The sequence below is a fragment of the Melozone crissalis genome, unplaced genomic scaffold (assembly GCF_028551555.1).
Source record: "Melozone crissalis strain CALT ecotype California unplaced genomic scaffold, PUWL_Pcris_2 ptg000033l_1, whole genome shotgun sequence".
Taxonomy (NCBI): domain Eukaryota; kingdom Metazoa; phylum Chordata; class Aves; order Passeriformes; family Passerellidae; genus Melozone; species Melozone crissalis.
In genome coordinates this window covers 8484217-8501103 of record NW_026535811.1, presented here as the reverse complement: position 1 = coordinate 8501103, position 16887 = coordinate 8484217, and the positions used below count along the sequence as shown (strand labels likewise).

Here is a 16887-nt window from a genome sequence, read left to right as displayed (position 1 = left end):
CCCAGTGCTGAAGATGGACTTAATTTGGTAGATAATGGTGAGGAAATGGGTGGATTGTCTCTGGTTCTCTGTACTCTGCAGTGTGCACCTTGGCCATGACAAAAAGCTGTGACTCATCAGAGCACTTTATGCAGAAAGTCTATTGTTTTTCTTTGGTCCCTCACCATCTTGTAACAGCAGGCTGAAGGAAATAATGCAGTTATGCAGTTGTCTAGACCAGAGCAGTAAAGAGGATGAATCACCCTCTGCAAAAACTTTCTCTTTCTACCACTGGACACCCAAGGACCCAGCCAGAGCCTTTCTTTACATTGGTACTTCTGATCACACTCCATCTGTCAAATCCACCACTTCACTCCAGCTCCTGAGACCTGGCTGCAACTTGGGGCCCTTGAGCAACATGACAGAGCAACTCCTTGGGCCCTTGCTCTCAAGGGACCTTGGGTTTCAGATCTGTCACTACTGAAGTCCCACAGTGTCTCCCAATCTCACGCCTCATGAGCTCCAAGGACTTCAGAGTCACACCACAGACAGGTGACACATTGCTAAAAAACATTCCCCTGTCCATTATTGTGAGGCAGAACAGATCAAGTACGTGGTGTGCTGGGACCTGTAACTTACTGACTGTGATTTTATAGAGAAACGTGGCTGGGAAAAGCTCAGGGAGAAATGTGCACCCTGTCATTCCCCATCAGATACTGGCTCAGAAAAATCTCTCCTTGTTGTACGATGCTTATCTGCACCCTTAACAAAGCTGTTCCTTCTACGACCTGTGACTCAATATTCAGTCTTTGGTGAGATTGGCCTATCTCTGTTTAAACACAGGGGACACTGTTCATTGCAGAGTGCCATTTTTTCCTGGAGAGATTAACCCCCTTGTTAAATACGTGGAAAGAGCAAATGTCGTGTTGGTTTAATAGCTGATAAAAGCTCTATCATGGGAATGTACCTTGTTTTTTGGTTGAAATGGATTAGATTAGCCTTTTGATTTTTTTCCAGATCTAGTTTCTTTTATGTTTCCATTAAAGAGGCTTTCTGCTTTTAATGCACTGCTGTGGACGTGCTTTCTTTCAGGCACCATGTGATTCCTGCAGTTTTCCTATCAACCTTCTCCCTCTGCAAGCATCATTTCTGCTGCTAGATCTTCCTTCCATTCAAAGGACCCCTGCTGATGGATCACTGGACACCACAGACATTCCTGTCCTGGTGGTCCAAGCTGTGAAATGAAACAGGCCAGCAGTTTCTCTTATTTGGGCATCAAGGACTGCTGAGCTTTCTGTGACCACACTAGGCACAGCTCTTTACCTCATGCCAAGCAAACCAAAGGGAGGCACCTTGCAACCAGAACAAGACCCCAAACCAAGAAAGCAACACAGCTGTAGGGTTTGTTTTTCTCTTGTCTTAAATCATGTTAAAAACAGGCAAGCTGGGACAAGCTTCCTTGATGGCAGAGCTGTAGGATGGGGGAGGGCAGTGGGTGGCATATAAAAAAAAACCAAATCCCAAAACAAAGCCAAAATCAATGACAAGATATAAGTATAGCTATTTGGTCTCTAGTTCTCTAACATCAGATTTTGGAGTGGTGAATCATCTACCTCTCCAGCAGCACAAAATGATCCTGGAGAGGCTTCTGAGTAATACAAACCATGTGATGAGTCCCTTTGCTTTCTCCCTATGATGTAAGGAACAGTCCTTCACCTTTCACCCCAAAATTGCTGGCAGGTATGAGAAACACCCTTTCCTTCTGTAATTACAGAGACTTCAGTCTTTCTTTTTATAGAAAACTCTGAACTGAAATTCACAACTCTGCATTGTGAATATACTGGGGGGAATTACATATATATTTTTATATATATATGGAACTTTTAGATATATATATACACACATATATATGTATTTGTCCCCACCCTCCCTTCCCCCTCCTCCATTCTACCACTTCTTTGCTAGAAGGAGGGAAAATGTTAACTGATAGTCACTTGCAGAGGTTTGTCACATTTATTTTTCTCCTCTCTGGAGCACTTAGGTGATTGGTTTTGGTCCATATTCCAGCAGTTAACAGCCACTCGGAGTGCTCTCTGTGAGCCCAAGCTATGCTGGGATGACAGCCCAGCCTACATGTCAAGGGTGTCTCCTCTTCATTTGACAGGTATGTGTGAGAAATTCTTTTGGTAGCTTCAACACATTTCCCAGTGGCAGCACATATAAATTGATCCAAGCAAACTGGAAGCCTTGAGCAAATCCCTTTTGTGTTGCTATTGTTTATGCAGTGTTGTGTCATGAGACTTGCACAGAAAATAAGAGCACTCTATTTCCATAGGAAAGCCTTCCAAAAACAAAAAAAAAAAAAACCAAAATAAAACCCCAAAAAACAAAACAAAACAAAAACAAAACAAAAAAAAACAACAAAAAAAGAAGAAGCATAATCTGATGTCTTGTCCTATGTGAGATAAGGAAAGTCAAACTGCATGTTTATTAGGGAAAAAAAATGACAAAAAAAACCCCCAAAACTGAAACAAACCAAAAAGAAAGAAAAAACTCAAGGGAGACTTTGTAGGAACAGTGAAGTAGTGCATAAGTCCAGGCTTTCTCCCCTTGGCTTTCCTGCCAGCACCACTTCTGCCGGTGAGTTTGTTTTGTTAAGGTGCTTCAGGTCCTGCGTGGTCTTGGAGCCAAGCAGTGACCTCAAGTACTGCTCCTGTGCTGCTGCTGCCCCTCCCAAAGCGTGCTGACCGTCAGGCTGGTGTTCCTCCCCTGGACCCACAGAGGTGCTGCACCTGCTTCCTTCAGCACTCATCCTCTTGGTATATTTGTTCATCCAGTTCCTGCGATTCAAGGTGCTCCAGGCGGTCTGTCCGGCCGCTCATGATCTCGTCTGGGGTCTTCATGAACCTGCAAAACACAGAAACAAGGGCATTTCTTAGGGGTCTCAGCTTTTATCTTCAGCAGCTTGTTGAGACCCCTGAGCTCTCCAACTCCCAACATAATCTTTGTTGTATCCTCCCAAAGCCTTGGCATTTCCCAGCTTCTCCCCAGGTAGCTTCCTTCCTCCATACCTTGAAAGGAAACAGAGAAATCACCAGCCTTTACCCTGGCTTCTTGAAAGCCCAAATCTGAACCAAACCCATAGATTTTTCCAAACAATTATATTTATTTCTTCTCCCTCATATTGTTTGCTGTTTTCATGTCAGATGGCAGCTTGGCCCAGGTGCACTCATGTGTGGTGTCTGGTGACAGAGACATGAAAGGTGGTGATGATCAGTGTATTTCAAAGCACAAGCCCTTGCAAGGTGTGGGGAGGCACAGGGTTACTGGTTTGTGCAGGCCTGCGTGTAGGTGAGTGAGAACAAACAAAAAGAGGGGGGAAAAAGCCAAGGTCCAACTCAGAACAAGTTCCAGGAATGGAAAAAGCCCTGAAGGAAAAAGGTTTAGGGCTAGAGAACTGTAAGCAAAGAGAGTGTCTTCCTGTGTGCTTGTACAAAGTGTGGCTGCAGTGAGGCAGCAGCCTCTGTGATGAATGCCACAGCTCCCAGCACCAGTGTCTCAAGGCAGTGAGTCTGCAGGGTGCTGGGACAGAAACTGCCTCTGGGGAGGCATGGCAGCAGCAGGGAATGAGAAAGGACATCCACCAGCCTGCAGTTCAAGTCTGCAGTCTTGGTTTTTGCCAGGACACTTGTGCACAGAGGTCGCACAGAAAGGCTCTGCTTTTTCATTTTCTATTTTATGATTGAAAGGAAGAGAGAGTGGCACAGGAAGGATGAAACACTGGTTTCAACACAAATCAGTTTCCCAACTCCCAAGCACTTCTGGAGAAATTAGGATGAAAGATGTTTATGCTGGAAGTGGTACAAAATTTCACAGTCTTTCATTAACAACGTACTGGTTAACATGCAGCAGTATGAAATGTGTTAATTGTAAGAGCTGATTTTATTTCAGGCTGATGATATGCTCAGTGTCCTTGCCCCAGTGAAAACAAAAACAACCAGCAGGAGCTGGTTACTAGCACTGACTCAGAATGGTCACTGCTAGAGCCTCCCAGCAAACACAGCATAGCCTGGAACTAACCTTTTGCCTTCCCTTCTAATTTTGGAAATCATGTGCATATATGCATTTAGGGGGAAAAAAAGGGCTATGACTCACTGCTGTGTCACTGCTGGAAAAATGCTGCTGCAACAAACAGTGTTACAGTGGTGAAAACCTTGTATGCAGGAGTGGTGAATCAGTGCCTGGCTACACACTGCACCAAAGCCCACGGCCAGACTGTGCCCTGATTTAAACCCTGTGACTGTCCTGCTCATCTTGCATGACAATGAAATCAAAACACAGAGTGGTCCCACTGCCTTGGGACCCTCTCCATGTGGGGCATGGGCTGATGTGAGCTGCACCACAGGACTTTGGGTATTCCTTCTGGTCTGTGCTTTAAGCCACGTCAAGGAAACCACACTGCGGGCATTTCTAATAGCATGTGATTACATTAAAAAAAACCACAAACAAAAAACAACCCAACCCAGAACTGCATGAAAATTAAGACACACTATCTGTGATCTATTTTGTTGCAGAAGACACCCAGCCAACCTGTTAGAAATCCTTTTCTGACTCCATCTTACTTAAAGCTCCATACAGATATCTGCAGATGACAACTGCCTGCACGTAAAGTCACATTTCCTATTATTTCTCTGCTTGCAAGGAATAGCCAAGAAAGGCACATTAATAACTTGATTTTTTGCAGCTGTTCTTTTTCTCTTCAGATATAAATAGGTCTAAGAAAACAACATCAAAAAGTTTTTATTGGGAATTGTGCAAAGAAATGTTTTGCTGGGTTTTTTTTTCCCAGTTTCCAAAGGAAATGAAGTTTATATAGCTCATGTTTTATGCTCTCTGGTGACCTTTGAATCTGTTGGTCAAACTGGCCAAGTCTGACAGAGCAACTGAGGTCTCCAAGGGCATTAAGCTACAATGGTTTTGAGAAAACAGGCAGCCTGGTTGAGAAGAGATGGAGCCCTGTTTTTGTATGCCCCCACTGAAGGGAAGGCTGCAAGAGAAGCACATTCAATGTTCAGCATCAGGAATTCCCCCAGGGCAAAGCAGTCTTCACACAAGGCCACAGAGATACAGGTACCCTTGGTACTGATGGAGCAACCTTGTTTTAACTTTCCACCAGAAAAAAATTTACTACTGAACACTTGAATTTGCCCATGGCTGCTTCTTTCCTTCACTCTCCTTCCCTATGTTTCCTTCTAAGAGCTGACATAAACAAAAGTCATTCCAGAGAACCCTTTTCAGCTGAAGGGAGTTTGAGTGCTAATAAAGTTCTGTCAGCCTTTTAAGAAAACAAATTCCAAGACTGCCTTCCTATTGTTATCACGTCCAAACACACTGTTAGATCCAGGCCACTGACAGCAATGCAGTCTCTGGTCTGAGTTCAGTGCTCTGAGGGTCAGATGTGCACGAGGATTTGCTGGTGTTGTCTGAAGAGGAGTGGAGTGCTCTCACTCTCAAGCTTGTACAAGTAGCTCCCTGCTTTAATGCTGTTTCAGGCTCTATTTCCTAAATTCTTGCTGTAGCTGTGCTGATTTATGAACAGCTCTTGCAGCTCCCTCTCTTCCTTCAAGGCAGCACAAAGAAGTGGTCACTGAGAGCTTCTCTTCTGCAATGTCCTTGAGGAAATGCCTGATCCCTGCTCAGCTTTCACAGGCAGCTGTGTTTGAGAAGTCCATTTGGAGTAGGTTTTCCAGCAGTTTGACTGAACCCATTTATCTAAGGCCTTAAACAATGGCATAGCCTGCACAAAGCAGTGAAAAGACTTCTGTTGTCTCCACTGATCATTGAGACAGGCCTGTGTTTTTTTGTAAATTGGTGGGGCTGCCTTAAAAGCTGGGAAGCACTGCTCTATACAGCTTTTACATGTATGGCCAAGTTCACCTGTGTTATAACTGTGGCAATGAGGTATCCCATACACAATTCCATCTTCCATCCTCAAAGACCACCTGTCCATAGAAAGAAATGGCAGAGAAAGAAAATTACCTGAACAAAAGCCTTTGTCCTGGCTCCTTCCGGATAATATTTAATTTGTAGTAGTGGCGTAGGGCTCTGGACATTTTCTCATAAGTCATATTTGTTCTGTTCTGTTTTTTTCAAAAGAAAAAAGGAAAAAAAGTGGTGAGATGATTCATTAAAACCTTCCTAAGCCCCAAATGAGTGGCAGAACTATCAGAGCTGCCTAAAGTAACCAAGACAGTCCAAGAAATTACATGTACCATTTTTTGCTGTTTGCAGGCCCATTCTGCCCCCACAGCCCTCATCACCTCAGTTTTGTGAGTCTCTTTCCCCACAGAGCAATTTAAGCAAGGAGTTTAACAAGAATTCCAAGCAAGGCTTTTCTACAGTTTCTTGGAACATAGCTAACAAAAGATTTAATTAACTACAAGAGAAGACATTAGGTGGAGGGAGATGCTCATGCCAAGTGGGATGTGACTGGCCTGTTCTTAATGAAAACACCTTTTGTAAGAGCCTGGGAGTAGTGGCTAATAGGCTGAATCTGTCAGCAATCCCTGCTTGGAGCACTGTTCCTCTGGGATTCCCCTGCATTAACTGGTTAATGCTCACAGAGCACTGTGGGGACTGAGCCTGCTTCTCCTCTTGGTGTAAACCAAGAAAACCAGTTGGGTTGTAAATCTGCTTCTGTGACAGATCTCCCCTTCACTCTGGGAGCTGCTGGCCCCAAAGGCCATGGCCAGAGCACTGAGGTACACTGAAGTGTGAGATGATTCATTAAAACCCTCCTCAGCCCCCAGAGGAGATGGCTCTGCTGAAGCTGAGAGTCACAAGGAAGAAGTGATAGGCACTGGCAGCAGAACTGTCCCCAAATTAGGGACTTGGAAGAGCAGGATGAGCCCCTTAGGCTCATCCTGCTCTTCCAAGGAGCAGTGGCTGCTGTCTGGCAGAGACTCCCAGCAGACACAACTCTGCTGGCAAAGTTGTGTCTTAATTTTAATTCCTGCCGTGGGCAGGAAACGCCGGACCAGGAGAAGCTCATTTTTGTTCTGGGAGTCTCCATGTCAGGAGTTTGGCTTCATCAAAGGAGACTGATCCCCCTGCCCAAAACCCCCAGTAAGAGCAGACCCCTCTGCTTGCCCTGACTACAATAACTCTGCAATGGGAGGCCATCAAGAACTCCTGAGGCAATGGAACACTGACAGGGACAAAGTTTTCCCTGCAAAATCTCCTAGACTGCTCATTGGGAAACTCCCTCAAATACTGTTTGTGCTTCTTCCATTTCTTATATGCTGAAAGGCCACTGTGTTGCCCAAGTGGCCAATGGTCTGAAGGAGCTTCAGTTTTAGACACCCAGCATGAGACCTTATGGCCCCATTATTAATATGCAGGTTGGGTAAGTTGGTAAGTTTCATAAAATTCCCATTAGCCCGTATCTCCAGCATGTTCAGAACCACATAGATGACAGCACAACCCTCTGGTATGTCAGCCACTCCTCTCAGAGTTATGTGTTGTCTGAGAATCTGTCCCATCATTCAGGACATACAGCACTGCCCCAGAATCAATCCCTGGGGTAAAATGACTAATGACAGGATTTTGTGCCATTGATCACCATCTTTGCAGCCCAGCAGATCAGCCAGTTTTCAATCTACCTCACTGTATTCTTGTCTTGGACATTAATTAGTCAGTCTTTTAAGCTGTTATGAGACAGTTTCAAAAGCCTTTCTAAAATCAAGATAAGCTATATCCACCATTTTCTCTGAATCCACTGAGCCAATCATTTTGTTGTAAATGGATATCACAGTGGTCAAAAATTATTTCCCTTTTGTAAATCCATGCTGACTATTCATACATTCAAATGAATGTACTTATACACATATACAGAAATATCTATGCATAACTCAACCCCAAACTATCAAAATCAGTAATGGCTTTCCAGAGAACAAACCAGGACCTGCCCTCTTAGAAGGAAATACATAATCCTGCAGCATTTGGTGTCTTTGACAGGGCAGCCTGTGGAATCTGGGAGTTGCTGCAGACAAGAACACATAAAGCTCCTGCTCTGTAGTACAGAGCTCCTTGTAAACTTCATCTCACCAGAATATCCTCAGCATCGGGTTTTGAGAAGAAGTAAGATGCCTTGGGAGAGAAGGATTGTTCATTCTTGCACTCCTTATAATTTCATAATTACATGCATTTAAAACTAAAGGCCTTCAAACCAAACCAACAAGTTGGTTTATATGAAGAATAGGCTTTAGTGCTTCAGGATGGATGCTTTGTATATCTAATGTACATAGAATAAAAGATTCCAGTTTTCCAGTAGTAATTTATATGCCATCTTTTCTTCTTGCCCCCTGCTTATAACTGAATCCTGTGATGGTACAAGAGGCAAAGTGGCATTTCTTCCTTACCTTGTGGTTTCCCCACAGCCGGGCCAGCCCATTGGGATCCACTATCCGAAAGATTTTGGATTCTTTATCTTCCCATCGGATGAAATTTTCGTACCGGCTGTCAGAAAGCAGCTGATAAACATAATCCCAAAGCAACCTACAGTCTGTGGAGAGAGAAGCAAGAAAAGAATTAATTTTCCTTTTTTTTCCCCCCTTGTGATTAATTCTGGAAGGTTTTTGGGTGGATGGATGTATAGTGAAAGGAGAGCTGGGATCAGGGCTGGAACAGCTGCTGGGACCTGAAATGAAAATGGCTTGGCTGGTATTGAGGAATGTTTGCAAAATGGACTGGAATATACAGCCCCTTCTGATGCATCCCACTTCTCCTGACACTGAGAGAGCATCTCCATCTCATCAAAAGCTGTGTGAGGTGACCTGCTGCTCTTAGCTGTGTGTTTATGGTTGTACTGAAGCACATAAAGCTCACATGTTGGCCCTGATGCTGTTGCTGGCTGTTTTAGTGGAGAAATCACAAACCCTGCAACCTGCTCTCCCTGCTTGAGGCTGCCCCTTTCTGTGCTAACCTGTGAGTCTAAAGCATGGGCAATCTTACAGCTTTCCTTTGTAGACTCCATGTGATATAAAACTGAGCTTCTCCCATTTTCAATTTTATTTTTTGTTTTACTTTTCAAGGTTCCTGAAAAGAAACAACTCCTAAGTATTATAATTACTTGAGTGCTATTGAGAGGTTAAATACTTTCTATTTGGATAATTGAATTCAAATTTCCTCTTGGCAAACACTCCTTAGGTCGCTAATTAAAGGTCTAACAGACACTTAAGTTTTAGTTTAGTGTTTTTCAGTTTCATGGCAGTCGCTGGAGACTGAGGAAGCCAAGAACTGAGCTGCTCCTGCTTCCTGTTTGCAATGTGTGTGTGCAGCACAGAATAACTTGGAATGTGGAATATGGAACTGAATTGTACAGAGCTGGGGGTACTGCTGCTGTCAGAAACAACAGGGTTTTCACAGCTCAGCTGTCCAGATTTCTGAGGTGGCTGTGGGGTTGCATTTTACTCTGAAAGCAATACCAGCCTCTGAGAAATGGCTTGTTAAAGTTGTTCAAGGGCTGCCAACCAAAGACATCCAGCTTCTAAATGCCAAAATGGATTCTTGTCAGCCTGTCTTTCCATTCCTGTCTGTCTGGGGCTGGCACGTGTTATAATGGGCATGATGACATGGGAATGTAAAATACTTTTTGAGAAAGAATATGAATAACACATTTAGTGAGCACACCTGAAATGGACAGAGATTTTCAAGTTATTTTCCCACTTCCAAACTTCAAAGAGTATCTCACACTAGTACTGTCTCTAAAACCAGAGTTTAGTTTGCCAGTGCCCTTGCTTTATTCTCTCCCTGCCAGTCCTACAAAGAATAAAGCATTTTGTTTTGAAGAGATGGCATCTGGCAAAAATCACAGGTTCCCATTCTGGCTGAATGGTCACCTCATCCCTGACATCTACAAGAGGAGAAATGTGAAAGGCAAGAGACAAAACTTTTTGCCTGGAAAAACCTTCTTTTCATTATCATTTTTCATAGAAAAAACATTTTCCACAGAAAAATGTCCATCCCTAAAAATTTGGGATTTTTCTAGGTTTTAATTTAAAAAATGAAATCTGGGCACAAGTTTCCCTGGTCTGAAAATTGAAGTTGAATTCTACCACTTGAATTTCTGTCATCCCCCCTCACAAATTCACAAAACACAATTCTTACATAGCCTTTCTGTCAGTGTTTTTGCACACACTCACAGAGAAGAAAAAGCTTATTTTTTACACTTCATTTCTGATTCAAGACAAGGGAGATTATATTGCTCTTCTGGTTTGTGCCTTTTAATATTGTGGGAGGTTTTCAGATAAAAGGGTAGCAAGGTCCTGCTTAAATGGTTCTTTGACACATGTGCAATTCATTCCAGAACTTTTTCAATGCAAGAAGTGTACAAAAAATGTCTTTTTTAGTGCAAGAATCCTTGGAGTCAGCTGGAGGGATGGTGCTCCTGAAGCAGCAAGTCAATGCCTGGCTTTGTCATATTCTTGAATGTTCAGGGCAGACAACCTCCAGTTACAGCACATTACAGATCATATTTACACTTCTGTAGAGATATGATTTACACTCCTCTTTATTTTCACCTCATCATTTGCAATAGGCAGTGTTATTTTAAATCTCTCTCACATTCAAACACACACCCTGGGCCTCCGTCTGCACAAAACCAAAGAAGCACACAAAAAAATCAACCTGAGATGTCCAGGTGGAAACAAGGAGAGCTTCAGATGCTAAGAAGAGCTAGGATTCAAGTGCAGATTTGGTTTTTTTTATTTTTCACTTAGTTTTTAGGCAAAGCTTGAATATCAACACACTTCAAATGAGACAAACAGATCTGCATGTTGAGATCTTCACAAGAAAAATCCCAAGCGATCAAGGGCCCCATCCCATATTCTCAACTGACTGAGCTGCTCAGACTTGCAGAGGTATTTAGCAGGCTGGTGGAATTCACAAAAAACCCCAACCACCCAAGTATCTGAGACTGCAGTTTGCTTCAACAATAAAACTGAAAATCCTTGAAAACTCTGCTTGGTTCCTACCACCACTTAAAGACTTGATTTCAAACCATATGGCTGTCTATCAGCAAATTCAGATATATGGCTCAGTTGCAGTAATTTACTGAGCATCAGGGCAACTGTGGTAACTGTGTCTCAAGGAAATAGGAAACAAAAGGCATTAAACACCAGTAGGAAAGATTGAGGCTCACTGCATTTCTTCTCCCCAGAGCTGAGAGCTCCAAGCACAAGTTAGTTACCTTGCAGCAGCTGATGCTTTGCTTTAGCTGTGTATGAGCTCTGCCTGCACAGGACCTAGAGCAGCTTTGCTTCCTTCTACTTTCACTTGGGACTCCTTTAGGAACTTGGCACTCAAGGGGTTTTGTTTGTTTTTAACCACAAATGGTTGCCATACATATCTTTCTCCACAGATTGCACAGTAAAACATACAAGGTGTGGAGCGTTCTCCTGACTGACAGAGGATCACTAATTAAATAATTTACCAGCAGAGACCATCTTTAACAGGACATTAGAGACAATGAGTCCAGGCTATCTGGGAACTCTTAGAGCTTGGATTATAGCAGAGCCCATCTGCAAGCCTGTGAAATTGGTCAAAACCCAAGAAGAGGTGATACTAGAAAATGCTTTTAAAAGGAGCTTCTCTGCTAGGAAAAGAGGCACCTCCACAAAATGCTGCTGGAAATGACAGAAAACGTGCTCAGGCACAGGGTGGGATTCTTGGGCTGCTCTGTGCTGGGCCAGCAGTGGTTTGATGATCCTTGTGGGTGCCTTCCAGCTCAGGATTCTCTATGATTCTGTGATACAGAAAGTTGCATTTTCCAGGAAGGTCAAAAATATTTTTAGGAAGGTCAGAGGAAATGGAGAGAAGGACTTGTACGTGGCTGGTTGTTTTGTAAATGTCAATCACTTGTATGAGGGAAGTCTGGATGGTGGAAATGGCTCCATGAAGATTCAATCTCCTCCTTGGCTGTCAGAAGGCCTCTGAAGGACCTGCTGCATGAGGGGTGTGTGCTGGCTAGTGAATAATAGCAAAAAGCACATGGATGCTACTGAGGCCAAGCAAGTTTAGAAGTGTGGGAGATTCAATCAGGGAGTTGAGTCAGGGCTGGTACCTAAATTGTTTGAGCATGCTGTGATTTCCTGCCTTTTGGCTAAAATAAGCTTACTTAGAAAGCAACTATGCCTCCCTAGCACAGGGAAACATAATTTCCCCCTAGCACACACAAACTTTTTTTTTAAAGTGAACTCAAATGGTTGAACTTTGCATGTTCTGCAGCAGATAGAGTTGGGACTGAGAGGCTTTAAGGTGATGTAGTTGGGAGTGGGTGAATGGCCTCATCAATATGGAAAGGGCTCCTAAACACTGGCACTTTCATGCTCTACCATTTTCTCAGCTGTAATACTGAGCAAGTCTGAGCTGTGTAATTAGCTGGGAATTAGGGCAAACTGCAGCTTCAAATGGAGAGGTATGGCTACAACCTGGCTAATGCTTCCAGAGGGACTTTTACAGTTATGTACAAGGTAGTGATAAGGTGGAGAGTGCTTAGCTGGTTCTCAGATTGTCTGCCATAAGCACTGCCCTACATGTGCAAGAGGCAGCAGTTTCCCACTCCTGCTAATAAAAACCATGTTATTATTAATTGATTAGGCAGAGTCTTCTGAATACACACCTAAAGAATACCAGCATATAAATACTTCCTAATAGCTATATGATAGTAATAAATATCCCTTAGAATTGAAATACCATCTCAGAATGATCTGTAAATGAAACATTATGGATCTTAGGTTCCTAGTATTTTGATATTTGTCCAGCCATTACAAATGACTTCTCCAGTATCATTTGGCCAAGGTCATCTTCATGTTGCAGTAGTGAGAGGTCTCACATCTGTGCTCCCTAGGACTAAATAATGCTGTTAACAATATAGGCATGCTAAAGACCTCTTTTGTTCAGGATATAACATTCTCCATCACTGAAATATTCCTTAAAGCACACTCTCTATCTAAGCCCTCTGTTGTTTAAATGGGACCCATGGTGCAGAGCTGGCCCTCTTCATGAAGTAACTACCAAAACCCTCTGTAACCACAGAAATGTTTTGTGAGACCCACCCACATCTTGCACTGGAGAGCATTATATAAAAAGTGTTTGATCTGGCTGATGACTGCCCTGGAGCCCAACATGGCTCCACACAGGAAGAGATGCCAAAGGAATGTTGTCATACTCCCTCTGACATCAGCTGAGGCCTTACCCCTTGCTGTGTAGGTTAGCCTAAAATCTCTCCAGCATGATATCATTTGACTTCAATGGTTCTGTGATTTCTACCAGCTGAAGAGTTCCCCAAGCTCAGCCCCATTTATTTTACAAGTTTATTTGTGCTTCAGCTGCATTTGTTCAGAGTGCAGCAAACAATGGCTGTTCACAACTGAAACTCATGAACAGAACCCTGGAAGTTCTCTGGCACTCCAGTTTCTCTAAGTACACCTGAAGTGTGTGTGAAGACAACATGGTGATGCCCATGGTGTCAGAATGATGAACTGATGTAATTCACAGTCACTGGAGCTGGGGAAGGGCTTTCAGTCCCAGAAAGTCTCTGACCTCAGGAATGCCACTGTCAGAGTCCCAGGAATGGTCTGACTGGGGAGTTCCTTAACAGACATGCTGCAGGAGCATTTTGCTGTGTTGAGATACAGTCCAGCCTCAAGATCTATCATTTTAGCAGAGAAAACCAAAAGAAAAAAGCAACCAAGTCTCATGGTTAAGGTTTCAAATGGCTCTGAGGCCTGGGGGAGCACTGACCACTCCTGAGATGGAGCATCCTGGTCATCAATGTCTGTTAATCCATGTCCAGGTCACTGAGGGAAAATAGTTTTCTTTCTGTTGCTGCTGGAAGCAGGATGGTAAGCTGGTACAGCAAAGCCAATGTTTTTGTGTGGAGAAACCTCCTGACAGACAACTGTTTGTTCAGCTCAGTAAATTCAAGCTGGGGCTGAGCAAAGAGGTTGCCAGATCACACAATACAACAGTTACATGTTGCTTCTGCCTTGTACCCAAACACTAAGTGGGAGATCAGGCAGAAGGAGAGAGGAAACCTGAGACAGTCATGCTGCTAACAGTTGTACTGTGAGGTTGTAAAAATAACAGAGCAAGATGAGGCCAAGCTCTGTCTTTGGCAATAAAAACTTGTACAGGGAAGGAGGATCCAAAATTCACCTCATGTGGTTGTAGAAAAGAGCACTGAAATTACAAGGAATGTGTAATAGATGGATCACAGACCATTGGATAGATGAAGACTTTGAAAGCTAAAGACAGTTGTATCTGTCTTTACAAAAAATACTGTATTCTTTCTATTTTTTTCCTCTCCTCTTCTGCTCCATCTCCCCATCCCCACCAAACAGATGGGCATTTTCAGTGTTATCTTCAAGTACTGTTCTTTTCCTGCTCCTCCACAATGGCAGAAAAGACTCCTGCTAAAGAAACCTGCGTCTGATTCTCCTGTGGCTTTTCCTCAGCTTTACTGCTCATGAGAGGCAATGACTGGAAAAGAAATTCAACCTCTGCCTGTTCACATGCACTTCTTACAAACACCTCACAACCTCTTTGACATCAGAAAACCAGCCAAACACATTAATGATGGGATTTTAACAATTAAGAATGATGTTTTACCTTCAGAATTGTACTTTAGAGAAGCTGGCAAAAGCAGGAATTACTTAATTGCGGCAAAGGCATTTCCAACAAGGGCAATAATTTTTAACCCCACAATGTGAGAATCTCTACTATCTTCTGACAGTTCAGTCTTAGGTTTAGACTTCTGTTTTTTTCCAAGTGCAGAAAATCACTGTCTGTGATAGATTGCTCCCTATGAACCTCACTTCTGTGCTCTCTCAGAAAGCCCAGAGTACTGTGGGAGGTGCAAGCATGGCTGGAGGACACAGCTCCTGGTTTGTTCCTGGGAAGTCCCTCCTGAAGGGACTTCATAAGCCATGAACTGGTGACTTCTGATTGGTCCCTTGCCAAAAACAGAGATGTGACCTTCCCCTCTTGGGGTTAAAACTCCACATTGAGACATGGCCAAACCTTCCCTTCCCTTCCCTTCCCTTCCCTTCCCTTCCCTTCCCTTCCCTTCCCTTCCCTTCCCTTCCCTTCCCTTCCCTTCCCTTCCCTTCCCTTTGAGATGGAGAACAGCCCTACCAGTTTAATGTTTGCATTTTAAGGAACATAAACTGATGTGTGTTCTTGTAAGTGATTGGTATTAAAGCCAGATTTAAACAAGCCTGTCTCTGGAGACACTGAAGTGTCAACACTGTAAACAAACAGTGTTCTCTCCTGGTTTAACTAAGAGGATTCAAAGTGATCCAAGTTTGCTTTGTAGAAGAAAATCTGAATTACTGAAACAACTCTAGCCTGAAGGAAGTGTGCACTACACAGGGAAAATAAGGGATCTGTTTCCATTAAAAGGCAAATTTCTTAAAAGACAGTGTAACATCCTGCTGACCCCAAGGGATGCTTAGGGTACTGTGAAGCCACTTATCTGCCTAGCCATGGGATGCAAATGGATGCTACAGTACAGTAATGAGAAGAATGAAATCTAAACACCTGAGCTTTCCTCTGGCTTGGTCAGTCCTGGCTTTTGAGTAGACCTGAACAAGCCAAGATGAAATTTCTGCTCCTGTAACTGTGCAGTAAGAATGAGACAGCTGTGAAGCAACACACTTCACAGAAAATCTACAACCACCTATCCAAGCCATTGCTATTCACCCACTGTTAGAGTTAAGTGTCATTAGTTAAATTGGCAGGGAAGGCCCACTTTCATGCCCAAATTAATTGTTAATGCCGTGTTAAGGTTATAATGAAAATTCCTATGAATATGAGCTCTCAATACTCTCAAGGTTATAATGAAAACTCCTATGAATATGAGCTCTATGAGCTTGACTCATCCACACTTCAGTCTCTCCAGCAGTCTGGCTTTCCACAGGGGCTCCAAGAGACATAGCATGTAGTGGAAATGTAAAAGTATACATTATCATTGTCATATCCAAATGGAAGTGACAGGCCAGCATTACACCAGGATTTTCATGTTCTTGCAGGGCTCCAATCTGTCTGCATGAGCTGCTGCCCTACAGGAAGAAAGGTCAGTTCCCTGGAAAACAGCTACTACCAGAACTCCTACCACTTACAACTCAGAACTGCCAACATGAACCAATGCTTTGGCTTTCTCCAGGCGGCCTGTTTGTAACTTCAAATTGCTCAGCTGCTGCAACCATCCTGTCAGAGCTGCCCCCCAAAGTCTGTGTGTCACCAGAGCCCCACCAGCCACTTCACATCCTGCTGGGTTCATCACTCAGGACAGTGGAGAAGACAGCCCTGGCAGTCTCAGGTGGGTACACAGGTAGGCTCCAATGGTACTAGCAATGCTATGTGCTGTCCTGAAATCAGCTGTGTGTTTGATACACCCCAGATGTGGTTTGCCCTCCTGCTGACTCATGGTGAGCCTGGTGTTGACCAGCACCCCCAGATCCCCCTGTGCAGGGATGCTCCCCAGACATTTCTCTCCCCATTTCTATCTGTGACCAGCACTGCTCCACCCAAGGTGCAGAATCTTTCAGCTGGAGTAGTCAGATTTCATCTCATCAACCACAGCCCCATGCTCCAATCTATACAGACCCCTCTCCAAGGCATCTTGTCCCTCAAGAGAGCCAACAGCATCTCCCCACTCTTGTACCATCAGTAAAATTGCTAAAGGTGCATTCAAGTTCTGCATCTAGATTGCTGATAAATACATTGAACAGGACTGTCCCCAGAAGTGAGCCCTGTGGAACAGCCCTGTGGAACAGTCCTGTGGGACACTGCCAGCCAGATGTGGCCCCATGCACTACAACTCCCTGAGTCCTGCCCTCAGACAGT

General features: G+C 43.7%; 1 protein-coding gene across 2 annotated transcripts in view; it reads right to left on the bottom strand.

Moving 5' to 3' along the window:
- Positions 1–2366: 2366 nt before the first annotated feature.
- The window catches only part of ETV6 (ETS variant transcription factor 6), a 121029-nt gene continuing 106508 nt past the window's right edge, over positions 2367–16887 (bottom strand). For both annotated transcript variants that reach the window (XM_054282009.1, XM_054282010.1), the window contains 3 exons: positions 8400–8542; positions 6019–6119; positions 2367–2886 (listed from right to left, as the gene is read on the bottom strand). In XM_054282009.1, the coding sequence (XP_054137984.1) occupies positions 2781–2886; positions 6019–6119; positions 8400–8542 (350 nt within the window). In that variant the 3' untranslated portion in view covers positions 2367–2780. The remainder of the gene's footprint in view (positions 2887–6018; positions 6120–8399; positions 8543–16887) is intronic.